Source organism: Felis catus, chromosome B2 (assembly GCF_018350175.1).
Source record: "Felis catus isolate Fca126 chromosome B2, F.catus_Fca126_mat1.0, whole genome shotgun sequence".
Classification (NCBI taxonomy): domain Eukaryota; kingdom Metazoa; phylum Chordata; class Mammalia; order Carnivora; family Felidae; genus Felis; species Felis catus.
Genome location: NC_058372.1, coordinates 25,104,609 through 25,132,490, shown reverse-complemented (window position 1 = coordinate 25,132,490; position 27,882 = coordinate 25,104,609). Strand labels below are relative to the sequence as shown.

At 46.9% G+C, this 27,882-nt stretch overlaps 1 protein-coding gene across 5 annotated transcripts in view; it reads right to left on the bottom strand.

The window, feature by feature from the left end:
• SLC22A23 (solute carrier family 22 member 23) overlaps window positions 1-20,815 on the bottom strand; it is a 183,013-nt gene extending 162,198 nt beyond the window's left edge. Inside the window, exon 1 of one of the 5 annotated variants that reach the window (XM_045057185.1) lies at window positions 19,583-20,815. In XM_045057185.1, coding sequence (XP_044913120.1) covers window positions 19,583-20,251 — 669 coding nt within the window. In that variant the 5' untranslated portion in view covers window positions 20,252-20,815. The remainder of the gene's footprint in view (window positions 1-19,582) is intronic. The other 4 variants (XM_045057186.1, XM_023253717.2, XM_023253718.2 and 1 more) reach the window with 4 other exon arrangements.
• Between the last annotated feature and the right edge of the window lie 7,067 nt (window positions 20,816-27,882).

The following is a 27,882-nucleotide window of genomic DNA, read 5'->3' as shown; positions in this document are numbered from 1 at the left end:
ATAAGACAGGAATACCCAAAGTGACTGGGGCTTCCCAGTTTCCTCCTCCCACTGGCCAGAGGGAAAGGGGAAGGAGCCGCACAGGGCAGAGACCCCTGGCTGACAGTACATCTCAAATAGCTGGATTAACCACAAAGAGGGAAGGCATGTGTTTGTACTTTCCCCTTCTACAGTAGATCTGGAGGCCAAGCACTCAGAACAGAGGGAGTTACACAGTTGCTATTTCAAGGCCTGAGATTCTAAACAAATGTGCTTATGGGTTGTACGTCAGTTCCAAACAAGAGTGTTATTGTTACTGTATCAAAACGCAAGCAAAACAGATCCCTACCCTGGGTTTACGCTCCTCCCTAGAAATGCAGGGCTACGACCACCCTGGTAAGGAGCCTCCGCGAATGCCTGCCTTCAGAAGCCCGTTCACAGGGACAGTGATGCATCCCCAGAACTGGAACGCTGATCCTCAGGGGCCCAAATCCCACCACCCCTGCCGTTTTGGTCAGCTGGGTCCATTTAGCCACGTTCCTTTAATCTCTCTTAAGTCCAAGTTCCTTATGAGTAAGCCAGAACCAGTCCCACTTCTCAGAAGGGCTGTGGTCAGGACACATGTAAGACACTGGGCCCCAGTAAACCTGCCACAGCCTCTGTGTCCTCCTCCTTCCCCTCCCCACCATGTGAAGTACCCCACAGGTACCCACCCTGTTCACAGCTACCTCTTCTCTTCACCTGCCCCTTTCTGTCACCACCTTGATTCCAACAGCACCAAAATGGATGGAAAGCCCCCTTCTTGCAAAACTGACGTGAAAGATACAATCACCAGAGTTCCAGTGATTGGAACCTTCTTCCTTCTCCCTGAAAAGGGCTCTGTGGTGGGTGAATTGTGTCTCCCCACCCCCGCCACCCCCTCTAAGTTCTGGTGAAGTGTTACCCCCGGGGGCCGCAGAACGTGACCTCATTCGGAAACAGGGCCTTCACAGAGGTAATCAAGTTACAATGACATCATTAAAGTGGGCCCCAACCCAGTGTGACTGATATCTGTATGAAAAGGGGCAACTTGGACACAGAGACACACAGGGAGGGAGGATGAGGTGGAGATAGAAAGACATGGGGTGAAGGCTGCGGGAGGGTGGAAGACGGGAGTGATGCATTTATGAGCCGAAAAGAAACCAAAGACAGCAGCAACCACCAGGGGCTGGAGCAGAGTCTTCCCCCAGCCATTGGAAGGAGCCAACCCCACAGACACCTGGATTTCAGACCCCCTTGAAGCTTCATGCCCTCCGTCAGTGACTTTGCTCTATCTTCCTTCTCCAGCACCCCTGGCCTGGGTCTCCAGCGTCAGCAGCACCACCACTTGGCACCTTACCCCCTCTCCTCCAGCACAGCCAGCTTTGTCTTCTGAAAATGTGGCACTGCCGTCATAGAATGAGCATAGATATTGGAGCTGGGGTGACGCCTGGTGGGCTGCTGACTTCACCACCTGTCCACAGCGTGACCCCGGTCGAGTTTCTTAGCACCTTCATGTCAGTTTCCTCACCTGGCAGATGCTGATAACAGGGCAGCCTCATTGGCTTCTCCCAAGGGTGAATCGAGGGGCCTGCTTAGAGCAGCCAGTACACGGCTGGGAATAGAAAGGACACCTGGGAAGGTCATGCTGCCGTGACCTTGCTTAAAAAATCCTTGGGGCGCCTGGGTGGCTCAGCTGGTTGAGCGTCTGCCTTCAGCTCAGGTCATGATCTCACAGTTCCTGGGTTCAAGCCCCGCGTTGGGCTCTGTGCTGACAGCTCAGAGCCTGGAGCCTGCTTTAGATTCTGTGTTTCCCCCTCTCTCTGCCCCTCCCCAACTCATGCTCTGTTTCTCTCTGTCTCAAAAATAAATAAACATAAAAAAATTTTCTTTAAATCCTTCAATACCCCATCACCTGCCAGAGGAAATCTGAACTCTCTGCAGAGAGCGATGGGCTGTGCTGGTAACTTACAGTGCCTCCTCTCACCAGTGCCATTCTTTGCAGAAGTCAGCTTACACAGACACCCTCCTCCCATAGCACCCAGGGTAAGGTGGCCCATCCGTAGTGCACACACAGCATTTCCCAGTGAGTGGTGTCAGTCCAGGGGCAGGCATGTGATAAGGGAGGGCAGATGACAGAGAAGGATTCGCGCCCTGTGCTCAAGGAGAAGGCTGTTGGTTCCCTCTTCTCCAAGTCACCAGGGGGCTGGGGGGACAGCAAATAACCTGCTGTCATAGGAAGCCACCTTGACACTACAAGGAACTCGGTGTTTGTTATGGGCTGAATTGTATCCCCTCAAAATATACCTGTTGAGGGGTGCCTGGGTGGCTCAGTCGGTTAAGCATCCGACTTTGGCTCAGATCATGATCTCGCGGTCTGTGAGTTCGAGCCCCACATCAGGCTCTGTGCTGACAGCTCAGAGCCTGGAGCCTGTTTCAGATTCTGTACCTCCCTCTCTTTCTGACCCTCCCCCGTTCATGCTCTGTCTCTCTCTGTCTCAAAAATAAATAAACGTTAAAAAAAAATTAAAAAAAAATACACCTGTTGAAGTCCTAACCCCCTCCACTCCCCACCCCCATTCCTCAGAATATGACTGTATTTGGAGAAAGCGTTTGTACAGAGGTTTAAGTTAAAATGAGGTCGCTGACCGGTGTCCTTATAAGAAGAGATTCGGAAGCAGACACACGCAGAGAGAAGACCATGTGAAGACACAGGGAGAAGATGGCCATCTGCAAGCCAAAGAGAGAGGCCTCAGAAGGAACTATCCTGCCAGCACCCTGATCTCGGGATTCTGGCCTCCAGAGCTGTGAAGAACGAGTTCTGTGGTTCAAGGCCGCCAGTCTGCAGTACGGACTAACACAGCATTAGCATGAAGCAATGCTGAAGAAGGCCCAGAAGCATGCAGGGGAGCCCATCCTATCTCTGGATTTCTGGAAACATCACAGGTATTTCTGTCTATTTAAAAAAAAATTTAAGTTTATTTGTTTTATGACAGAGAGAGACAGGGAGAGAGGTGGGGCTCTCACCATTAGCGCAGAGCCTGACATGGGGCTCAAACTCACGAACTGTGAGATCATGACCTGGGCTGAAACCAAGACTCAGGCTCAACCAACTGAGCCACCCAGGCACCCCTCTAGATAATTTTTAAGCGCATTTGCTCTGAGGTTCTCTACGATGTGCAGCAGACAGCACCCTCATGAACCCTCCAAGCTTTCAAACCCCTTACACTACCATACGTGCTCGCCCATCTCGCTGAAAACACATACTTCTTCCCATTCCTTGCACAGGCCTTACGTTCTGGTTATTCCCCCGCTCGTACCTGCTCCCCCTCTTCACCATCAGTTTGCTCCATTCTTCCCTCTGCCCAGACTGCTCTCCTACTGCCCATCTCTGCCTATCTTCAAGGCACGGCCCACGGGCTCCTTCTCCCCAGCAGCCCCAGCACAGTGCCTTGCACAGACAGCCTGCTCAGTGAACATGTGCATATCACATGCTGCTCTGGACTTTTGTCGGGGGTGTCTTCCCTGCACATACTTTTAACTATATGAGATTAGGCCACTATATTTGCTATACAAACAGATCATTGAAAAAAGACTGCTGTGTGTCCTGCCTCCCCATACTAAAGGAATGTAGATTTAAAAACCTATTTTCAGTAGGATAAACTATGAGTCTTTAAATTCCCTGGTAACCTTTTGCCTGTTCAAGGTCATTTCAGTTTCCCCCAAATTGATTTTGGAGATGAGATTCATAATTGAGGTTATAGTTTTCCTTTTCACCATCCCTCCCATTAGTCACTTATCTGAGGTCCTGTCAAAGAACTAGAATTATAAATGGGGATAAATCCAATGGCAGATGAGAAATTAATTAGAGAAACCGCTGCTTATACTTAAGCACAATTCAGTTTAACTCAAACGTGTATCAGCAGCTACACAAAAATAAAACAAAATAAAATAAACCAAAAATAAAACAAAAACAAAACCCCAAAACACTCTCACAGCCTAGATGATACGCATATTTGAAAACTTGTTTCTTATGGGACTTCCCAGAAAAAAGATTAAAAAATAAATCTTCTATTAAGATGAAACAATAAAAATCCTACCTTGGAACACAGAAGATCCGATGACTCACCATACAACACGGCTCCAGAAACTACCAGGCTCCTATGAAGACACATCGCCTTCCTGCATTTCACTACCTCTCACTGGATGACCTCTAGTTGAAGCACCTTTATTTACTACTTGAAAGTTCCTTCTAAGAGCGAGATAGGACTCTCTGCCCTGCCCCAGGACACTCAGCTGTCTCACCATCTGTGGCCCTTGACAGTTCTTTATCAGGGATATCAAGGATATCAAGCACAAACTCTCCAAATGTAATATAAATGAGTGGGACAGCCAGGTTATGCCATGAACATCTAAGGAGGGAAAGAGTCCACTGCTGAGGAGGGCATGGAAGCTGACTGGGGTCAGGACCTCCCTGAGGTGGGGAGTTGCCTTAGGTTAATTAAGGGGGTGCCTCACCAGCATCCCTAGCTGATACCTCACATCCTCACTTTCACAGATAAGCACAGGTAAATGTCACAAGAGGACCACTTAAGGTTCACTGCCTGTGCCCAAGGGAAAGGTCAAGCCCGAGCTGCTACTCAGTCAATGTAAACAGTGCTTATGTTTGATTCTGAACTCTACTTCTTGGCCTCTGTCCCCTGGGGGAGTTCTTGTTTCCTGCTGCTGAAAACATTATCAAACCACCTTAATGGGAATTAATTATGGAAAAAGCTGGTCTGAATTAGAGACGTTTTGAAAATAAATACCTTTTACTTCCAAATAAATGTTTCCTTTTCAAGTAATTAACCATTATTCCAAGCAGTTTCAAAGGACCTCCTTTAATGAGTGACTTGGTCGTTTAGCAACATTCATTTGTACATAAATATGCTAAGGCAGTGTTTCATAATGCGCTTCCCTAGGTAGGCTAAACGTGCCTGCTGACACTTAGTTTACACCACTAATGCACTTAGCAAACCCGTTCTTCACAGAGGGCAGAGGGGCCCTGGCTGAACTGTGATAATTCCTGGTGTGATGAATCGCTCTTCTATAACTCCTGAGCCTGCATACCAATGCTCCCCTTGTGGGTTACAGAGGAACCAAGGTCTCACCCGGGCTGACCCTGGCCATCTGCTGGGTATGGTCAGAAAAAACAATGAACTTCTGTATTAGCCTAGACCAGGATTTCTCAAACTTGGCATGCTCAACTGGATCATTCTTTGCTGTGGGGGCTGTCCTGTGCATTGTGGGATATTCGGCAGCATCCCTGGTCTCTACCCACCAGATGTCAGTAGCACTCCCTTCTCAGCTGTGACCACCCAAAATGTTTCTGGACATTGCCAAATGTCCCCTGGGGGAAAAACTGTACCATGTGGAAATCATCCAGAGAATGTTTTTAAACAACTGATGCTGGGGTCCCATAGATGGTTCCAAAAGTTCCCGGGTGACCTGAAGAGCCCCAGCCACCACCACTGCAGTCCTAGATTCAGGCCAGTTCTATGTGTCACTTTCATGAGAAGAAAAGGCTCTGTGACTTAAAGTTCTGAAAAACCAGGACTTAAAGTAAACATACAATCTATTCTATAGCCTAGCATGAATTCAAGTTTGATTAGCTGCTATTTCAAATATATTACATCACCTTCCTTAGTTTTCAATAACTCACTGAAATTAGACTTTAGGTCTGAGTTGGCCTATGTACCTGTCCTCTGGCTTATTATTATCATCCTAGAATTAAATCACCTTACTTTGCCCAGATGAGAGTAAAGGCCCCTTTACTTCCCTTTACCTTCACCATTCAAGAAATGTTAATTGAGCACCTACTAGATCCAGGTACCATGGATGCAGATCTGGGCCAGGAAAGCAGGGACAGAGGATTAGAGTGGAGGAATAGGGAGGCAGGAAAGGCTTGAAGAAGGTGACAGGATGATGGGGAGGGCAGGTGTATTCTGGGCCAAAAGAGCACCACATACAAAGGTCAAGTATTGTTTGAGGAACTGGGGGCTGGAGCACAGAGTCCCTGTACAGGCATGATGGTGGGGGGGGGGGCAGTGCAGGAGAAGTGTGCAGGGTTCAGACCATCAAGGACCCCGAGAAGCAACCAACCAGACCCAACCTCATCCTGAGGGTCATGGAGCACCACAAACCACAAATGATTTGAAGCAAGGAAGTCAAAGAAGCTTCTCATCTTCAATTTAGGACCAAAACACTGGGATTTGAAGCAAGGGGGGTGGAAAAGATCAGGGGCCAGATGAGAGGTCCAGGCCAGTAGTTAACCAAATACACAGGTTTAGGGCTTTGAGGAAACATTCAGGCTACAGATAAAGATCTGGTGCTGCCCTACTCAGGTGTGCTGGAACTTGGATGTTATGGGCTGAACTGTGGCCTATCACCCTCCAAAAAAGCCCCCCAAGCCCTCAAATGTTGGGAGTCCTGACCACTAGTACCTCAGAATGTGAATGTAAATAGAGACAGGGCCCTTACAGAGGTGATTAACTTAAAGTGAGGTCATTGGGATGAGCCATAATCCAACAGGGCTGGTGTCCTTGTAATAAGAGATTAGGACACAGATACATACACAGAGGTCACAGGGAGAAGACACCATGCACAAGGTAAGAAGAGAGGCCTTGGAAGGCCTGTTGACATTTGATCTCAGACTTCCAGAACCAAGAGGAACTAAATGTCTGTTGGGTAAGTCCCCCAGTCTATGGTACTTGTTACGCAGCCCGAGCTGACTGAGACACTGGGGAATGATCTGAAGATAGAGGGTGATGGCAAGGATTCCCGAAAGAGAAGAGAAGCCAGTGAGGCAGAAGAAAAATCAAGGAAAAGCAGGATTCACCAGCCCCTGCCCCCTGCCCCCTGCCCCCATCCCAAAGAGAGAGTGAAGACTGAATGGTCACTGCCAATGCCATGCAGAGGCTGACCAAGATCACTGAAGCAGTCCCAGTGATCTGGCATCAGGCAAACTGACACCATCTGTGGCACAGAGACCACAAGGCCCAGCAGGCGAGGCAGGGATGCTGGGCTAAGCCAGTGCTTTCCAGGGGAGGGCCGCAGCCCCTGGGACTTGGCCACACTTGTGATGGGAGCTTGGCGAGCGTTTTTCATGGAGGCCCAAACCAACATGCGTGCTGCAGGAGATGCATGTGGCAGCCGGAGAGGCCAAGAGGGCTGCTGCAGGGGTCCCAAGGACACAGGGCCATGTGGACCCAGGCTGGGGCTGGGGGTACCCCTGCCCTGGGTCTCTACTGTCATTTCTCCATTACAAAGCTCAGATGACTCACTGTCCACTGGGGGAAAACCAAACCTATCTCTAAGGACTGACTCTTGTGGCCTGTGTGACGGCCCCCCGCCCTGCACCCTGCACTCATCTCTTCCCAGCCCTTGTCAGTTCCTCTGCACACAAGGCCCTTTCTCAATCCTTTCCATCTTTTAAGACCCCAGCCCACCTTCAGGACCCAGCTCCAATGCCATAGCACCCAAATCCCCTCACCCATGGTGAGGACTCACAGGTCAGGGCACATACCTCACCTGCTCTCCTGGGCATGCTCACTTCAGCACCCCACACCCTCGGCTCCTGGCCCCCACACCCTCCTCTTGGCTGGTCCCACACTAACCTTCCACTTACTGATGGTCTCAGCTACATCATGAGCTCCTTCTCCAGGGCACAAACCATCTTCTACCCCTCTGTGTCACCTACCCAAGGCAGGGCAGAAGGCCTGCCTGCAGAGATGGGCCAGGGCCAAGTGCCACACATGTAGCTGCAGAAATCCCTCTAACAGGGGAGGGGAGGGAAGGAGGGGCTGTATGTAACTGTCTTCAAAAAAGTAGGACAATACCTATGTCCACAGCAGCATTATTTCCAACAGCCAAAGGGTGAAAGCAACCTACGTGTCCATCAACGAATGACTGGATAAGCAGAACGTGGTCTATACGTACAATGGAATATTGTTCGGCATTAAACAGGAAGGAAATTCTGACACAGGCTCCAACTTGGATGAAGCCTGAGAATGTCACGCGAAGTAAAAGAAGCCAGTGACAAAAGAACAAGTCCTATAATGGTTCCACTCACACGAGATCCCCAGAATAGTCAGATTCAGAGACAGAAAGTGGAAGGGTACTTGCCAGGGGCTGGGGGAGGGGAGTGGGCAGTTAGTGTTTAATGGATACAGAGTTTTAGTTTGGAAAGATGACAAAGTTCTGGACACGGATGGTGGTGGTGATCACCCAACAGTGTGACTGTCCTGAATCCCACTTGACTGTACATTTAAACATGGTTAAAATGGTAAATTTTCTGTTATGTGCATTTTACCACAATTAAAAAAAACTTGAAGAAGTAGGACAAAACTTTGTGTTCACTGCAAATGCTCATGTATATTCATTTGAGAACAGTGGAGTTTCTCAGTATGTAACAATCAAGGGTGCCCAATTTGTAAAGCATCTTTTAAACACACAGAAAAAAAAAAGCAGCTTTTAATCTAATCTGGGAGGAAACACTCTGTAGTGCAAATTACTATGCCGAGTGCATAACCCATCCATAATTTAATATGACCACTGGGATGCTCGTGATGGCTTTACACTGGCATCATCTCCTTTGCACTTCTTCAAATGATATGAAGAAATAAAGTGTGACTGCTAGCTAAAACAGAATTAAATTAGAGGGAGGGCTGACCCTCTTCTCCCCTAAAAAAAAAAAAAAGGCTGATAAACACTTAACTAGCATTCCTATGACTTAACATTCTTTACCACACATTCCTATGACTCAGCTGTTTGGTTTACTGCTCAGATAAGTAAACCAACTGTCCCACTTCTGGGGCAGTGTTTTCAAATGTAAGAATGCTCCCTGGCTCCTTCTGGCTGTGGCACACCTTGAGCAAACTCAACATTCAAAACGAAACTGGCCAGGACTTTCTGAAGCTGTTCCCTGGGAAAAACAGACCCACAAAAAGTGTGTTTCACTTTTACTACAAGAAATCTAGAAAAAGATACAAAACACAACCAAGGAACAGAGAAGCAGAAAAGACACTGACAAGTCAGGAAGAAAGGCTTGGAACGGCTTGGGGACGCTTGCTTAGCAGTGACAGCTGGCTTGGTGAGAGACCACAGGCTGGAGGTCACCAGAAGCGTTGCTACTCAGAAGGGCCCACATTTGGCTTCATGCTCGGCAGTCACTGTCTTGATCTTAATAATTTTTCAGCCAGGGGTTCTGCGTTTCCTTTGGCAATGGGCCCCACAAATTATGTTGCTGGTCCTGACCAGAAAGGTTTGGAAAAACAAGGAGACTCACCCTGTGTGGGGGCAGGGGTGGGGGTGACTATTTGTAAAACTGTTTCACTGACTGCCCAAGGGCTGGTTCCAAGCTCCCTCTGTGATCTGGAGCTAATAAATGAAACCATTTATCACTATTTCTAGAAAAGAAAAAAAAAAAAAAAGCCTCAGGAGGGTATTCTTGCCAATTCCATACTAAGCTTAAGCAGCCAGGTAAGTTACATCCCGAGTCTTTGGGAAGAAAAAGAATACTTCATTTAAAGCATTTAATAGTTAAACTGTCAATATTCAATTATTCCCAATTAATTGCCAAAAAGATTCATCTCTAATCCCTTGCATCCCAATAAAGAACTGCCACTCCCACCTCCTGTCACACGGTTCAAAGGAGCTGTCCCAGAGCTAGGTAACTGTATCCCCTGCTCTGACACCCCAGCCCCAAGCTGGACATCAGATCTACACCCAAAAATCTGGAATCGACAGAGGAATGCTGGCCTCTGTGCTGACTTGCCTGACCAGGTAAGCAAAAGCATGGACAAAGCCAGTCCGCAGGGGGAACAAAGCGGACTTCTGGAGAAAGGGTCGAGAGCACATGTGGACTCTCGAAAGATCCAACCCCCTGTCCCTCAATATTCAGATCCCATCCCGGGTTCCGTGAGCCATTTCTGCATCGTTCCAAGAGATTTCCTTTCTGTTTTGTGAATTTGAAATTTGTTCTCGTTACTTGCAAACCAAAAGAGTCCCAGGAGAGGTTTTGTAGAATATAATCCTATGCAAATGGGGTGGCCTGGAGAGCCCCCAGCAGGGTTCTTTTTCAGCAAAGATTTATTTTAGGGGACATCCAGCTAAATCTGTCAATAACCACTGTTCCTCTTTCCTAGCAATATAGGGCTTGTCAATCTCTAGGTCACTTGTTCAGAGGAAGATCTGCCCACACATAATGACCAGCACTGAGCAGCCTGGAGCAAACGAAAGAACAGACCCCAAGTTGCAGAAGATCAAAGTCTGAAGGTTCCTGGGGTCCGTCTGCAAGGACAGCACTCCAGGTGGGTGGGGCAGGGGCTGGTCTTCACCCACCCCCTGAAGTTAGCCCTCTGATGCCTGCCATTGAGGTCCAAAGTTACCATCAACTCCTCTAAAAGTCCACGGTTTCTCTGATCTGTTTTCAACAGCACAGCTAACCCAGAAGTTTTAACATGTTTAGATCATTCTCCACCCAGGGGCATGAAGTCAGGTTTCTGAGCAAAGACCTCTCTGGGGGCATGAAGCCCCTGGCAGGGCCCTGCCCTCCCATTCCTCAAGGTTGGCCAGAAAAGGCTTTTCCTTTTCAGATCCTTTGGAGCTCTGTGACCAGTGACCTGAAAACAAAGCCATTAAATGGTCTTTTACATCAGACTAGGGGTCCTTTTTGGTTTCACTCCTCAGGCCTCCCTGGATTCCTGTGTCCTGTATGAAGGGCACACCTGCTCCCCTATGTTATCAGTTTCTGGGCGGAGGAGAAAGACACCTCGGATTGCCCGAGGAATAAATCACTTACAGGTGTGGCCTGTCAGCTCCTCCCCACCTAAGTATTTCTCAGATGACTCATTCCGCTGGTCCTCACCCCACAGATAGGAAGGAGAAAGGGATCTGAGATTCCCAAGTTCCTCCTGATTTGCCAGGTGCCTGGAGGGAGGGCAGTGGGCTCTCCCCAGCTTTTCTCATCCTAGCCTCACAACAGCCCTCGAGGTAAGGTGAGCAATGACCCACTTTGCTGACGAGGTTCCTGCCGCTCCCAAAGATACAGATAATAGAGTTAGCCCTGTAACTGTTACAACTGCTGGTAATAACTGCTGAGCGTAAGCAGCAGAGTCAGGACCTAAACCCACACCTGCCAAACTAAAAAGCCCTTCCTCTTTTCATGACAGCAAACTCAGGTGAGCTCAGACATTTACAGGGAAGACTGTGGGTAAAAGCCGAACAAGGCACACCTCCGGTCGGGAGGGGGACAGCGAGCACACTGATCACCATACAGCCAGTGTTAGGACAAAGGGATGGTTGGGTGCTAGAAACACCGAGTGAGGATGAGCAGACCTGAAGAAGGAACAGGGACCAAACGGATGAAGGAAGGAGGAAAGGGCATCCCAGGCAAGTGGGCTAACAAGGCAGAAGGAGCAGAGGTCAGTGACATCTGCACAGAGAGGTGGTCGGCACGAGCCCACCCCAGAAGCCACAGTGTAGCCAACCACACCTCAGCGTGCAGTTCCTGACAGGTATGACCCTCCTCAGGCAGCACAGGAGGATGGACCCTGACAGGCCAGTGAAAGGGATCAAGTCCAAGAGAATGGGCAGGAGCCATTCTTCCAGCTCTTCCCAGCCCCTCTCCCCTCATGGGGGCTGCTCCTGGCCAGAGGCAAGAGTACCCTACAGGTGAGGGGAACCAGACTCTAGCCCTAATAGGCTGGTGGCTCTAAGTCAGCGACACCCCCCACACTCACTCCAGCCTCAGTCTTCTCATCTGTAAACTGAGGACTTTGGACTAGGAAGAGAATATTATACATTAGCCATGCCCAGGACAATTCATTTTTTTAACCTACACTAGGCATTCGGTAAAGGTAAAGATGGTTGAATCAAAGTAAATTCTAGACTGATGGTTTCCCCTGTCAGGGTCTTTCAGCTTTGTGGAAATCAGCATTCTCCTCTTTTCACCAGGAGAGCAGGAGAAAATGCTAGAACACTCGAATGGGCCAGTGCTGCTTCCTATCAATAGCCCTGGAAAGAGGCTTCAGGCCGGCCCACTTGCCCCAGGGTCTGGTCTGGGCCTGCAGCAGCAGTAAAATTTCCCACAGATCCTCCTCAGACCCGCTTCCTGGGCTGGCCGGCCTCCTCCCTACAGCCCAAGCTACCCAGTTCCCCGCCCCACCTCCCAACCTGAGACTTTGGTCAGACTGCCTCTCCCCATCTGACCCCCTCCTCTCCCCCCAACCTCTCTTCAGAGCCCCACACCCTGAGTCCTAGGTCCCTTCTCACTTCACATGCTCTGCCTGGCCGCCTTCCATCCCGGTTCACCCCCTCAGCTCTTCGTCTCATGGCTGGCGTTCTGAACATGACTCATGAGCCACCCCTCCCCACCTTCCCACCTTCCCTGCCTCCTGTCAGTTCTAAGCTGGCACATACCAGAGGGCCCATGCAAGTGCCATTCTCTCTCTCTCTCTCCCACTCAAACCTAAGATCTTAACTCAGATGTCAGCTGCACTCAGAGACCAGTCAGTTTAGGCCAGGCTTTTTGTTCTAGTCTTTCATTTCCCTTTCTTTCTACACACTTAACTCAGTTTGTAATTAAAGAATTATTATTTCAATGTGTACTTATTATTTATTTTGAGAGAGAGGGGGGAAGGGGCAGAGAGAGGGAGGGAGAGAATCCCAAGCAAGCTCTGCGCCATCAGCTTGGAGCCCAGGCCAGTCTCACGAACTGTGAGATCATGACCTAAGCCAAAAGCAAACCCAGGCACCTCAAAGGATTATTATTAATTAGTTAAGGTGTGACTCCCTCATTAGTCTATAAGCTCTATGTGAGCTGAGCTGTCTGCATGTCATTGTATCCCGAACACATAGCACAAGGCGTGGCCCAGAAAAGGGACTCATCTATGGAAGGAAGGGGGCAGAAAAGTTAAAAAAAGAAAGAAAAAAAGGAAAGGGGTGGCCTAGGGTCACACTTGGTGGCACAATAATTGTTTAACAACTGGCTCTCTGCAGAAAAAAGAAAACCCCATGTGTAGCGTTTGCCAGTTCCATGGGGTAACTGTTCCCACCATGGCTGATTCCAAGCCACGGTAAGACATTCCTGAGTGTGCAGGTGGATGGAGATGGGGGCACGGGCTCAGAGTCTGGAGAGGCCCAGCTGGCCCCTGCACAATGCTGGTTTGTGGCGACGCCCACACTGAGATCCACAAAGCCCATCATGTTTTTAAATGACATCAACTTTTGACTCAGTCCTCCCTTGGGCTGAAGGCCAAAATGAATCGAGACCTGCAGAAAATGCTACGGACAAAAGAGGAAAAAGAGAAAAAAAAAACAACAAAGAAAGAAAGAAGAGGTTTTGCAGCTGGCTCAGGACAAGACAATGAAGGAAAGGTGAACCCTGGTGCGTGGGGATGATCACTGGCTCCCAAAACATGTCAAGAGCTGCTAACAACTGTGTAGCTTCTGGTCTTCTCGCCGGGGCCACTGCCAAATGCAATGTTTAGGACACTGTTAGGAGCAAGTCAAAGCCCACATGAAACACTGGTTATACCCACAGACCCAATATTTACTTCCCTTTCTAGCAATTTATCCTACTAGCTCAATAAAAGCAAAACTGATACCTGCAACACTAAATTAAAGAGGAACTAAGATAAAAAAAAATTAGAAGAAAGTACGGGTGTTTTCCTGATATTCCAGGATTACGGGAGCCCTAAATCTTAATGCAGAACCCAGAAATCGTAACAGAAAAAATTTGACTCTATACAAATCAAAAGTTTCTGCATAACAAAACCAGCATAAATAGAATAAAAAGACACACAAAAAAACCATGGGAAAAAGCATTCAAAACAAGACATCCAAAGAGTTAATTTACTTTCTGCTTGAAGTACTCTGACAGATCAGTAAGAAAATAAACCCCCTCCCCCAAACCACACACAAAGGCAAAGTCCCTAAGGAGGCAGTTCAAAGAAAAGGCCACATGAATGGCTCAAGAAATTTCAGAGCCGTCTTTAACCTGGCTCGTAACAATAGAGATGCAGATTACAACAATAACCATATGCACCTCACATATCAAACTAGGAGACATGTTAAAGTGTGTAAGTCCTTGGCCAGGCAGGGTGCGGGGAACAGGACCTCAAGCATTACTGATGGCAGTGTAAATTGGTTAAGATCTCTAGAGAGAGCATTTTGACAACATGTATCAAAATAAAAACAGAGCCTACTTTGACCTTCCACTTTTTTTTTTTAAGTTTATTTATTTATACTTTTAGAGAGAGAGAAAGAGCCGATGAGGGAGCAGAGAGAGAGGGAGAGAGAGAGGATCTCAAGCAGACTCTGCACTGTCAGCAAGAGACCAATATAGGGCTCAAACTCACAATGTGTGAGATCACGACCCAAAATCAAGAGTCAGCCGCCTAACACACCGAGCCACCAATGTGCCCATGACCCCCCACTTCTAAGAGTTTCATGCATATCAGAATTTCATTATATATTATGTAACAGCAAAGACTGGAAACAACCTAAATGCCCCCTTAGTAGGTGACTAATTAAATAAATTATGGCCTGGTCATACAATGGATGAACAATGAGGGGCTCTCTAAGTAGTGATATGCACCCATCCCCAATTTAGGTGAAAAAAGGCATAGAACAATGTATATATTATGTCATTGTTTGTGAGAGGAAAATATATAAATGAAAATATACTTAGACTATTTCTGGAAGGATACATAAGAAACTGGTAACCATGGTTGCTTCTGAAGAGGGAAACTGGAGGCAGGGATGGCTAGAAATGTTACTTTTACTGTCCGCTTTCTGTAACATGTGCATGTATTATCTATTACAGTCAATTTCTAAAAATAGATATGCATAAAGATGTTCACTACTGTGTTGTATACACTAGACAAAATAAATAAAATACCATTAGGATGACCTAACACTGGGTTATTTTTAAAATATTACCATTGCAATGAAATTGTAATTATTTTTAACCCTAATTAAATTGTACTGAATCACTTTAAATACTTCTAGACTTGAGCCCCAGAAAAAGAATACAAATTACTTCCCAGGATATTTAAACAACTCTCAGATGTACTTACAGGATGAAAGCCAGCAATTTTTGAGAATTCATGGAGAACAGAAGAAGAATCAGACTGGGGACAAACATCCCAAGCTTCATATACAGGAAAAGGATCGTGCTTATTACTCAAGGAAGTCGTGAGCACTGGAAACCAAGGAAGATTCACTCGGAACAACGTGGGATAACGATGCAAATTATTAAGAAGAATATTTTAAAGGCAACAGAATCGTGGGGTTTTGTTAACCTTGTGTAAAATCTCTGACCATCTGAGCTGCCAGGGAATGCTCACATCCGGCCTCAGTTCTTCCACAGCTGACCTCTAAGTGACTGCAGAGCTTGGTTAGATTCATTTCAGGAAGACACAGACACGTTTTTCAACATGGCTGGGAGATAAAATGCAGAACTATGCAGTTGAACACAGGGCTCAAGGTACACCACACCTGGCCCACTCAGGTATGTGTTACCTGGAAATCCACAATAATGCTCAGTGTTAAGGCGGGCTTTGGATAATTCAATATTCTTTTTTTTTTTTTTTTAAGTTTTATTTACTTATTTTTGAGAGAGAGAGAGAAAGAGTGTGCATGAGCAGGGGAGGGGCAGAGACAGGGAGAGAGAGAACGCCCAGCAGGCCCCACACCATTAGCACAGAGCCTGACACAGGGCTCGAACACAAACTGTGAGATCATGACTTGAGCAGAAATCAGGAGTTGGGCGCTTAACCAACTGAGCCACCCAGGTACCTGGATTATTCAACATTCTTTTTTTTTTTTTTAATTTTTTAACGTTTATTTATTTTTGAGAGACAGAGAAAGAGAGAGACAGCATGAGCAGGAGGTGGTAGAGAGACAGAGGGACACAGAATCTGAAGCAGGCTCCAGGCTCTGAGCTGTCAGCACAGAGCCTGATGTGGGGCTGGACCTACAAACTGCGAGACAATGACCTGAGCTGAAGTTGGACGCTCAACCCACTGAGCCACCCAGGCGACCCTCAACATTCTTAATAAAAAGAAATAACATGATAAATGTTTGGAGAACTTTATATGGTTGCACACAAAAAGTCATATTATTATTATGATTATTTTGAAGGCATTGAAAATTTTGGGACAGATAACAAATACCAAGGACCAAGGCATAAAACAGAAATAAAAAGATCCTAACAGGAAAGATTTAATAACGCAAAACTATGATGAAATCTACATCATGTGCCATGTCACCAAAGTGCGGCCTGAGAAATCTCTTGACTTAATGTAATCCTATAAAGACAGAAGCTTGTCATGTTTACTGAAAGCCTTTCATGCATCAATTGCAGGTTTTGTCTTCGGAAGCATAGGGTCCATCTACGGTCCCTTTTGATTAGAACACATGGGGTCTGCCAGGCTGTTTTCAGAGTGTCCTGTTTAAGACACACATATGTCAAGTAGAGCAATTGCTATGGCCAATTTTGTTATGTGTGGAATGTCTGAAGTAGCTGGGGATTTTTTAGCCAGGGAAGAAACCACTTGGGTATCCTCAAATATCTGAACACGTATTATACAAAGGAAAAAGAACCCTTCAGAGGGGGCAAGCCATACAAATAAGTGTGAGATGACCTGAGTTATATTCACCAAAAAACATGCTTGGCTGCAATTATGGAGCGAGCTGCCTAGCCAATAGCCAATGGGGCCCTCCCTTCCCATCCTGGAAATGGTATCCTTGTCAGGGATATTAATCAGGAGGGGAGATAGGCTCATAAGCCCAAAGATCCCTTTTAAGTGTTATAACCTGGGATTCCAGTGGCTTCGCAGTTTCACATGTGTAGGTGGTATTATATGCGTATAAAATATGTGATAGCCTATGTAATGCATATAATATATATTAATAATGTATATTTATAATGGTATATTTATAATACAACCTATGTTCAGAATATAATATATATTTATAATATAATGCAATATAATATAATATATGCCTGGCAGATTTTCTATGTTCCCCACCCCACCTAACACTTAGGGACAGAACAGGACACATATTGGAGGGCCACGTATAGGCTGAGGCAAATCTAATGACAAAGGCACTGCGTGAGATTATTTGCAAGTGGGAATATCATGGTTTGGAGTGAGGAAAGAGGGTACAAAAGGCAACTTCTCAGACTCTGAACTTTCAATCTACAGACAGAAAGCGAACTGTCTCCACTTCTGCTCCTACATACAAAGCTGTCAGGCACCTGACCTCTAGAATGCTGCACCCATCACAGTACACATTCCATATTTGTACATCTGATACAGTATCCGCTGTGCACAGCCCGCTTCAGTGCAAGTCTGGCCTTAGTATATGCCAAATGTGCTCAAGGAGCTCTTTGAAGCATTTGTTATGGAAATAGAATGCTGTGGCAGGACAGTCCTTTATTTAGATCTCATTTGTGCGTGAAAATCAATATGTCCTTTCTAGTCTTTATTTTACAGGAAAATGCATCTCTAACTATTGTCCGGAGGTCTTCAGCTCCCAGTTTCGCCGTGTCTGCTATACGTAACCATGGCATAGCTATCAAGCGCCCCTAAAGCATAGTGCACACATTCCTACCATCTTTGACCCTCTTGAGTGCTAATTTAGAAAAATTGTCCACCTCTCCAATATGCCTTAAAAGCCAGTTTTCAAGAACTATTTTAGTTTTTTCATCCCGCCCTCCATGGCAGTGTAAATAGCTGTTCATGGGTCCCCACCACTAGGATAATGATGCTCTCTCCCACCTCCTAACTTTCAAGTTCCCCTCCCCTTGGACCCCAGGATGGAACAGCTTCTAAACACATTCGCTTTCATCTATATTATTCCTCTTCTACTTTAAAAAAGGGGGTTAAAGTATTTGAAAATGTTGCCAAATCCTTACTTTCACAGTCAGAGTATTAAAATTGTCACTGTAGTCATTGTTCTGAATTTTTCCATGATGGTAACAAAAAAACAAACACTGCCCTCCGTGGATGGGAGAGGGTCACAGCAAAACACCTTTGGAAAGGAGAGGCTGTGGGGCTGGGGCTGGGGCTGGGGTACACCTCAAGGTGAACTAGCCTGAAGGATCTTCCCCATTAACAGCGAATCCTGTCAATTCCCACAGGACAGATCATTTCTTGCCAGTCTGGTACAAGATTAAAACAGCGATTATGATGATGTAAGAGTTTCATCTTACACATCCATGAGCTACAACTGTTTACTAACACTCATTTGGGGGAGAAAGTGCATGCACATTGATTTTTACAAACTGTCCAATTTCAGTCTCACTTTTAAACAAGGTATTTAAAATTCTGCCCAGAACTGCCTAGAAGGGTGGGAGGGGAAAGGTCTACACTACTTGGAAATGTAAATTTGTTATTTAAAACACAGAAAGGGCAAAAAACACAAATTGCTTAACAAATGGGCATACAATGTCTCCTAGATGTTAAGAAAAGCAGAAAATACAGATGTCTTAGGGACTGGATTTCAGACATTGCCCCTTCTGCATTTTTCTGCTGGCACACATCTTCTCAAAAAACACTGCTGCTCCATTTCACACAATGCAACACCTCTGTAGAGGGGCTACAGGACTCTCAGCAAGGCAGCAGCTCTGCTAAAATGTTACCAGGGTCTCAACGCCTCACTCAGACAAAAGCAGCTGCTATATAAGAGCAGTGGTGGACCCGGAATACAAAACAGATTCTTAGTTTCCTTCCTTTACTCTATAGGGATACGACTAAAGTCCCAAGAAAACACTTGAGGGAACACTTGGGTGGCAAAATCTAAAGTCAAACATCCCAATCTTTGGAGAGGGATGAGCATGATGAGGGGGGAAAGGGTATTTTCCCAAGCTCTTTGCTTTTGTGGCCAGCACCTGGGTTCTTTAGTTGGCTTTAATAAATAGTCTGTTTCCAAACCTGGCGCGGGATGACTGAGGTCTGCGGGAATGAACACCTGGGAATATGACATCGGTCCCACGGATAGATATTTCTTTGTGGGAGGCATAAGGACACTCTAGCCCCACAGAAGACTAGAGCCAGAGCCAGAGCCATGGTCCTGGCTCTAGCCATCAGACCCTGAATGAGGCGAGTCTTCCAGAGCTGGACGGCTGACAGGTCAGCAGCCTTATCCTTCGCAAGGGACACCCCCGGCTGAACCGGGGTGATAGTTTGAAGGATAGGTGAAGGGAGCCCAAGTCATTTTAGGGGGAGGGGCGCTCTCCCCAAATGTGCACTCGGACGGGAGTTCCGGTGAAAACTAGAAAAGGCTGTGGAGCCCCCTTAGGGTTGGGAGGCAGTGTCCCCGAGGAGGGAGGCGAAAAGCCCCTGCTTCACACCCAAGCAAGCGCATCTGGTTTGGGGGACGGAGGATGAAGCCAACGCGAGATGCATACACACAGGCTGGCATCGCTTTGAGGGACCTCGGTCTGCTCGGAGGGAGACGGAGGCAAGGGTGGAAGAGATCCAGGAGTAAAAGGCTCGGGAGAAGGACGCGAGGCCCGGGCGGTCGCAGCCCTTACCTTGCTGACCACGTTTTGGACGAGGCCTGTGCGGATGCCGTAGTCCCACGCGTGGCAGTCGCAGTTGGAGGCGTTGTCCCCCTTGTCCGGAGGGGACGGCAGGGGTGGCGTGTCGCCCCCGTCCGCGCCGCTGCTGTTGCTAAGGTTGCCTGCGGCCCCCCAGGAGGCAGTGGAGAAGGGGGTGGTCGGGGGGCTGGTCCAGTTGGCCACGTCGCCGGAGTCCCACCGGCCCGTGGCGGTGACCCCCGCCAGCTCCGCGCCTTTGCCGGCGCCGCGGCACCAGAAGTTCGGCTGGTCCAAGAGGAAAGAGTCCGAGAACTGGCTAAAGCCGATGAACAGCGCCGGGATCCAGGTGAGCAGCACGAGGGTCTTCTGGTAGCCCCCGCCCAGGCCCCCGAGGAAGGGCAGCACCGACCCGTCGTAGTCCAGCAACAGGAGGCTCGGGGCCGCCGCCGCCGCCGCGCTGCAGCCCGGGTGCTGGCCGCCGCCGGCGGGATGCGGGGCGGGCAGCGGCTGGATCTCCCCGCCACCGCCGCTGGGGCCCGCGCGTCCCCCGAGGGGCGCAGAGGCCGCCGCGTCTCCGGGCGGCAGGGAGCCGTTCTCCTCGGCCGGGGGCGGCTGCCGCCCGGGCCCGCCACCCGCCGCCTCGCGCCGCCGGTCTATCGCCATGGCCCGGGCCCACGGCGCCCGCAAAGGCGCATAGAAGCGCGGCGGAGGCTCCCGCGGGCGCCCCGGACAGAGCGCGCCGGGCCGGGCGCCCGCAGCCGCCGCCGCCGCGGAGGAGGGCCCGCGGCTCGAGAGAGAGCGCTCGGCCGCCCCGGGTGCTTCAGTCCGCCCCCATGTCACCGGCCCGGACCCTGCGCCCCGGGCGCTGCGGCCCCGCTCGGGCGCCGGGCAGAGGGCGGGCAGAGGCCGGCCCGGGCCCTCAGCCGCCGCCGCTCATCGGCTCCGCGGCCCGGGCGCCGGCGGCTGAGCCCGCCGCTCTCCGCTGCTCCGCGCCGGCCGCAGGGGGAGGAGCGGGCTCCGCGCCTAAGCCGGGCGGCTCGGTGCTCTGCGGACCGCTGTGCAGGCGGCGCGGGCGGCGGTGCGGGTAGCGTCCGCTGCTCCCCGGGAGCCCGGGATGTATTTATCCGGCCTCGGGCGCCTCCCGGAAGCCGCGAGCTCGGGTCCCAGCCTGCCGAGCCGCCGCGCTCTCCGGCTCCGCGAGCCGGCCTCCCTTCTCCTCCTCCTCCCCTGCCCCCGGCCCGCCCCCTCTCCCCCCGCCAAGGTGGAGGTAACCGCGGCACCTGCTGCGCCCGGCTCCTGCGCGCGAGCGCCCCCTCCAGTCGGGACGCGCCGCCGCCGCCGCGGGATCCACGGGAGCGGAGGGGTGGGGGAGGGCGGGGAAACGGGACACCCCGCTCCTGCCAGGCTGGAGGATCCCCTGCTTGTTCCCCCTCCGCGCTGAGCGAGGCGGAGGAGGAGCAGGAGCAGGAGCGCGCAGCTGCGGGCGCGGGTGGGCTGAGGGTCCCGGAGGAGTCGGCGTGCGAGCGGAGCGTGTGAAGCGGGTTGTCTTCAAGGCTTTGGCTTCCGAAGCCTCGAGGGGTTTCCACCCACCCCCTGCGCCGGGGCTCGGTGACCTCTGTTGGCTTCAGAGGTGCCTGCAATCCCGCTGTCCACACCCCATTCCCAGTCTTGAGCCCAAGAGTAGCCAGCGTTCGGGGACAACCCCCTCGCACTTTTTAGGGATTCAGATACGGTTGATTTTTGTATCCACGGAGCAGCGTCAAGAATGCGCATTTGCCAATATCAGGTCGCTCGTCACCCGCAGCGTCGGGTCACCCGCGACCGACCGCGGCACCTACTCCCAAATCGCCATTTCTTCCCCACTCCAGAGTGCATGCTGTATAAGTACAATGCTAGAAGGATACATGGCCAACACGAGTTATACTGTATACACATAAACGTGAATGGTGATGGTATTCCCCACCCCCTCCCCAAGATCTTGAATTCACGTTTTGAAGGCCAAGTGCACAGGCGCACGCGTCTATATTCACACACATGAAGACAAACCTCTCCCTCCTCTCCCGTGCTCCAGCGCGAACCTTGCCCAGCCAGCACTATATAAATAACACCAGCCCTGCGGCAAACGGCTGTATTAGCATATTTCCTCCTGCACACGGGGACTGGCAGAAATGAGAATAGCGTGGCACCTTTCACCCCAGCGTCCCCGCATGTTGGAGACATTTCACATTCTGAGAAGTTTATTAGTGGAAGTCTTAGAGCAATCCATTTCCAGTAGGATTTGGGGGGGGGGATGTAAAAGAAATGCTTTTGCTTTACAAAAGAATACACTCTAAGCTACATATAAAAAAGGTATTCGTTTGCATTTCCGTTATTTGCTTACATTTTAAACCTGCAGTTCTTTTTGTTGTTGTTGTGGGCATTATGTGCTTACTACTAAAATACTGGCACATCTGACAGAATTATTTCTGAAGGCTGTTGGTGAGCTGGGCCTTGGGGATGGGAGGAGGTCATGGACTTTCTTGGGTGGCTGGAAGGGGAGATTAGATAACTGTAGGCCAAAGGGGCCAGCAGGGCTGCAGAAGACACCAATCTTCCAAGAAATGGGTCTCAAAACCTGCACGCATTTAAAGAGCTTTTGGGGGTGATAGGGCACATTGTATAGTAATGATTTCTTTTCCAAGTTCATATTATTTATTACCTTGATTTTTTTCTCTCTCTTCCCCTTTCGCCATTAGAAAGGATTATAAATGCAAAGTGCTGACCATGCCTGGAACAGAGAAAGTGCTTAATAGTAGCTGTTTCTTATTACCACCGCTGTTACTATTATATAAAATCTACATTTTATTTCTGAATTTAAATATGGCTTTACAGATATTAATTTCCTTTTCAGTAGCTGATTTTTCCAGGAACATTCTGTTTTGTGTTGGGCTCTGCCTCCGTACCCCAAAGTCACAAAGACACATTTATTTTTTTAGAACTCATCACAAAATAAGGATTGCCAGTGACCTTGACGGCCATTCCAATCATAAGAATAAATAATATTGAACTCTGCAAGGTTAGTTTTCTAATACACACTCTCGTTCAGTCCTCACAGGACCCCCAAGTGGTGGGTCTCCAAGATGAGGCTATAAAGGTCAAGTGTCTGTCAGATAACAGTGTTTGCCCACAGCAGAGCCAAATAACTGGCTTTGAACCCAAATCTTCTGACCTGACATTCCAGGATGTCTCCATTTTAACATGCAGGGGCAGATTATAATACCACAGGAAGAGTTTGGGGGTTTTTTGGTTTTAAAATTTTTTTTAAAGATTTTATTTTTAAGTAGTCTCTATACCCAAAGTGGGACTCGAACTCAACCCTGAGATCAATAGTCACACCCTCCAATGACTGAGCCAGTCAGATGACCCAAGAGGAGTTTTAAGAGATACTTGTTAATATACATTTTTAGGTGGGAGAAACCCTAGCCCTGGGGAGAAGTTTCATTGCCATGTTGTTATTAGTCCTTGTCCCCAAAGGTGATAAAAATCCTCAAATGGTACATTCTCAGAATTTGGAAGTGCACTAGAAAATGGTACCCTCTAAAATTCAAACTAAAAGGAACCAATATAAAATGTTTGCAATTAGCCATCTGCAGCCCTGACCCAGCCCTGACTTAACTTTAATTAAGTTCCTGATTAGATTAGAGGTTTCCCTAAATCCCTCTCAGAACAAGGTTCTCCCCCCTCCAAATGTAGTCAAGATTAAAAAGTAACTAATTTAAATTACACTGGACTTCAATTCATTAAGACATCACCAATGGCTTCACAGAGAAAGCTAGACTGCAAGAAGGAAGGGAGAATTTAACACTCTGATAACCTTCAGGGTAAGGATAGAGGTTCACCAGCTAGTATCGGGGAGCCAATCCGGCACCCACTATCTCATTACCCTCTTTTACTCTTCTGGGTGATAGTTCTTGCTAAGTACTAGTTGTCTCATTTACTTATTTATTTACTACCTCCTGCCTCTAGACAGGTACTTTGTATTTGTTCTCAGCTGTATTTCTGGTGCCTGACACAGTGCTTGGCACATGCAGGGCACTCAATACACACAGGACCCTCAATCTGCTGAGTAAATGAGGGTGTCAAGTTATTATCACTGGATGATATTATCATCAAGGATCCTGCAGCTCTATTTACTGTGATTCTTAAGCCACCAAGCAACCTTTTCCTATTTGCTGACTCTCTCATATACACTGCTCAGATCAGCCAGCATGAGAATTCATTTGAACTTAACAGTTATATAGTTTTTAAATGTTTATTTACTTTGAGAGAGAGAGAGAGAGCACGTGCATGCATGCTTATTTGAGCAGGGGAAGGGGCAGAGAGAGAGAGAGAGAGAGAGGGAGAGAGAGAATCCCAATCAGGCTCTGGCTGTCAGCACAGAACCCGATGCAGGGCTTGATCTCACAAATGGTGAGATCATAACCTGAGCCGAATCAAGAGTAGGATGCTTACCTGACTGAGCCACTGAGGGGACCCAACAACTATATTTCTTCTTATAAGTTATTGTTGTAAACGGATTAGCTCCCAGTATGATGTTCTTGTGCACAGTTATCAGCTTGCAGATGATTGGCTTGTAAGCCAAATGCAGCTCACAGACCACACACAATGTTTCCAGAAAAATAATGCTCAATGTTTGAAAATCAGGAGACTGAACATTAAAAACAAAAAAAACAAAAACAACAATGACATAGAAGAAGCCCAAGGCCTTTTGATGCTCCCTTTTGCAGGGCCATGCTTCCTTGGAGTATAGCAGATGGGCAGGTATTCTCCAACTGCCCCTTGTCCCTGCCTGGCACATGCCCCTCATGCATGTCATTTGTCTGGCCCCCAAAAGCATCTGAGTTTATGACCTTAAACTTGTATTCATATCCTGAACTCACTCTTCTCCAATGTCAAAAAGAAAGCTACAGGCCCCAAATGGAGTCACTTATGCTAGGGCATGTCACCAAACTGGGGCTTAAAACCTAACTTAATTGCACTTACAACCTCCTCCAGAAATGTAGTCTTAACTGGTCAGTCAAGAATTTTCTGGTCAGTACCCATAAGGTCATCTGTCACACGGGGCCTCTCCATCCCCCAAAGGAAGATGAAGTAATCCACACACTAAGACCTTTTTGTCCCTAAAAGAAGGTAACCTTGCCTGAAAGAATCTTTTTATTTGTTTATGGCTTCATTGTCCTGTCTTTAAAAACCTTTGCCTTCCTATAGCCCTTTGGAGCTCTCAGCTGTAAGCATGCATCTGTTGCCCAATTCATAAATGAATTAATAAAGCCGATTTGATCTTTAAAATTTACTCTGTTGAACTTTTGTCATTTAACACTGTAAGGAAGCTGAGCCATTCTCTCTTGCTTTTGAAAAAGCATGTTAAATAATCTCTCAGTTTGTAATTTCCTAAAAATTGAGAAAATAAAGAAATGAAAGCTACAACCTAATCATGAATATACTTGAACAATTTTATTTCTTTGGAGATAACAGGAGGAAAAAAATTTTTAGCTTACTTCTAAAGTTGATAGAAATCTAATTTTAAGTCCTCCATAATTCTGTAAAAGTTCCAAGGAATTGGTGTCAGGGTTAATTAACTTATTATGTGTAATACTAGTCATAGCAAATGGAATTCACAGTAGTTTTACTTGTATGTTCATGTTTTCTTTTTAAAGCTTATTTATTTAAGTAGCTTCTACACCCAATGTAGGGCTTGAACTCATGACCCAGAGATCAAGAGTCACATGCTCTTTTGACTAGCCAGCCCGGTGCCCCTGTATGTTCCTGTTTTTTATTTATACTTGATATATAGATAGCACAGTTTGGAATGTTATGTCTTTATTTTTTTTTCTTACTATAGTTTGATTTCTCTCTTTCAAATAATTGTTTGAAAAGTAGGTTATCATGATTGGGGTGGGGGGTAGGAAAAAGTGAGATGAAATTAGTTCAAACTCTAAATGTGTATACTTGAACATTATTTATATCATCCTTTGACTTTTGGAATGTTAACTCTGACTTTCTAACAAGAGATTTGACATTTACAAGACCTAGCATAAACAAAAATGAAAAATCTACTTTTGTTCAGTGGCAGAAGTAATAATATCCAAAAGAAAACTACAGGTAATATCTTAAGAAAAACTTACTGATTGGGTAGAGCCAAATTCATCCTTCCTGATCAAAAGGCCAAATAAAATAAATAACAAAATGAAGATAAGGCTTCCATGCAAAACTCTATTCAATTGTAAATGTGATTGATAAGGCCCAATTACTTTTAAAAGCTTGGTCAAATTTAATTTTGAACTCTTTAATTGAGTTAAAAAACAATTAGTATAAAAAATTGATCTAGAATTTGATGTTGGCTTCTGTTTGCTAAAAATCACAGATGTCACATTTGCCTTATTGTGCTTAAGAATATTCTTTGTCACACGCACACACACACATACACACACCAGAAAAAGGGTAGAATGAGAGGACTGACAAGTAAACATTATATGTTTCATTCCAGCATAGAAACAGCCCCTTTTGCTTGGGCGAATCATCCCAAAATCTGCAAAGGAACCTCAGGTTTTAAGTAGGGACACTTTCAGCATTGAATGAGCAATCCACTGTCAGGAAGGTTTGTGGGAACAACAGTCAAGTAACAAGTTTAGAGAAAGAGGCTTTAACTTCCTAAGATAGAAAAAAAGAATGTTCTTTAAACAACTCTTTCCCCCTCTTTGCCTCATAATTCTAAATGGAGATGAAGAAACACTCACAACTGGATGGTCTAGGTGTTCTCCTGGCCAAATCTGAATCTATGAAGCTGATTTCTTTCAATGACTAGAAGCTAGAAGTATGAGAGTAGGGAATAATCCTGAATGGGATAAATCATAGACCTAGAATATACCTTCTACGGCAAGATGTTTTGATTAAAAATTTTTTTAGATAAATGTCTGGTCTAATAAGTTTGGTTTGAATTTATGGCTATTAGAGTCATGAAAGTCATGAAAATCATGAAAGACTTTTCATATTAAGAAAATTAGGGATGACTAGGTGGTCATTCAGTTAAGTGTCCAACTCTTGGTTTTGGCTCAAGTGATGATCTCATGGTTCATGAGTTTGAGCCCTGAGGTGGGCTCCAAACTGTCTGTGCTGGATTCTCCATGCTGCTTAGGATTCTGTCTCCCTCTCCCTGCCTCTCCCCAGCACCGGTGCTCACGTGCACTCTCTCTCTCTCTCTCTCTCTCTCTCTCTCTCTCTCTCTCTCACAAAATAAATACATTTAAAAAAATTTTTAAAAATTAGCCATATATGCATATTATTGTCAGTCTAACTTGTTGGCCACTGAATAGAGCTTTGAATAAAAATTTAGTGCTTCTATAGTAAAATAACATAAATATATAGATAAAGTCACTGAAACATTTTTTGTTAACAGTATTTTAAAAATGAAGCTAAGTTTTTAAACTTAAGTAAAACACCTTTCAAAATGTTATTTAACACCCCAGTAGTAATGAGTACCCCTAATATCAGTTCTTGGTTTCTAATACCATTCTCTACTAAGAGGAACCAAGGCTTCTTGGAGCTATGGTTGATTCCAGGACCGGAGCTGGAAATATACAAGATGAGCTCGGGGCACCTTGTAGTGCCTCAAAGTAAGGAAATGCTGAAACCACCCCCTGTATGATAGGGTTGTGTCACAGGAGACGACTGAAAGAGCTAATTTGAACAACAAAATCATGTAGTATTGGATAATAGCCCAAAGTATAAAATATTCATGAATCCATACTGATATAAATAAATGATTCAATAAAAAAAAAAAAAAGAAAGAAAGAAATGGGAAGAAGAGACAAATCTTCTCTGCAGAAGAATTCCAAAGAATGTATGCCCTCAAGGTGGAACATAACTCTCAACTGTGGATTGTACAGAGTATTTCTTTCCAAAGAGGAGAGTATGGAAAGGAAGGGGGAAAAGAGAGAGAAAAGCTACCATGGTAAAACCTGATAATCACTACCTCAGCTAAGTGACCAAGGTCAACATCAAGAGTGATAAAACATGTTGATAGCATGTAGCCTCCACATGATGTGATAAGAATGGCCCTTTACCTCTGTGATCTTCGTCCCCCAAACCCATAACCCCATTTTAACCACGAGGAGAACATCAGACAAATTCCAATTGCGGAGCATTCTAGAAAATACCTGATCAGTACTAAAAACTGTCCAGGTGATCAAAAACAGGGAGAGTTGGAGAAACTGTCACAGCCAAGAGGAGGCTAAGGAGACAAGATGATCAAAGTG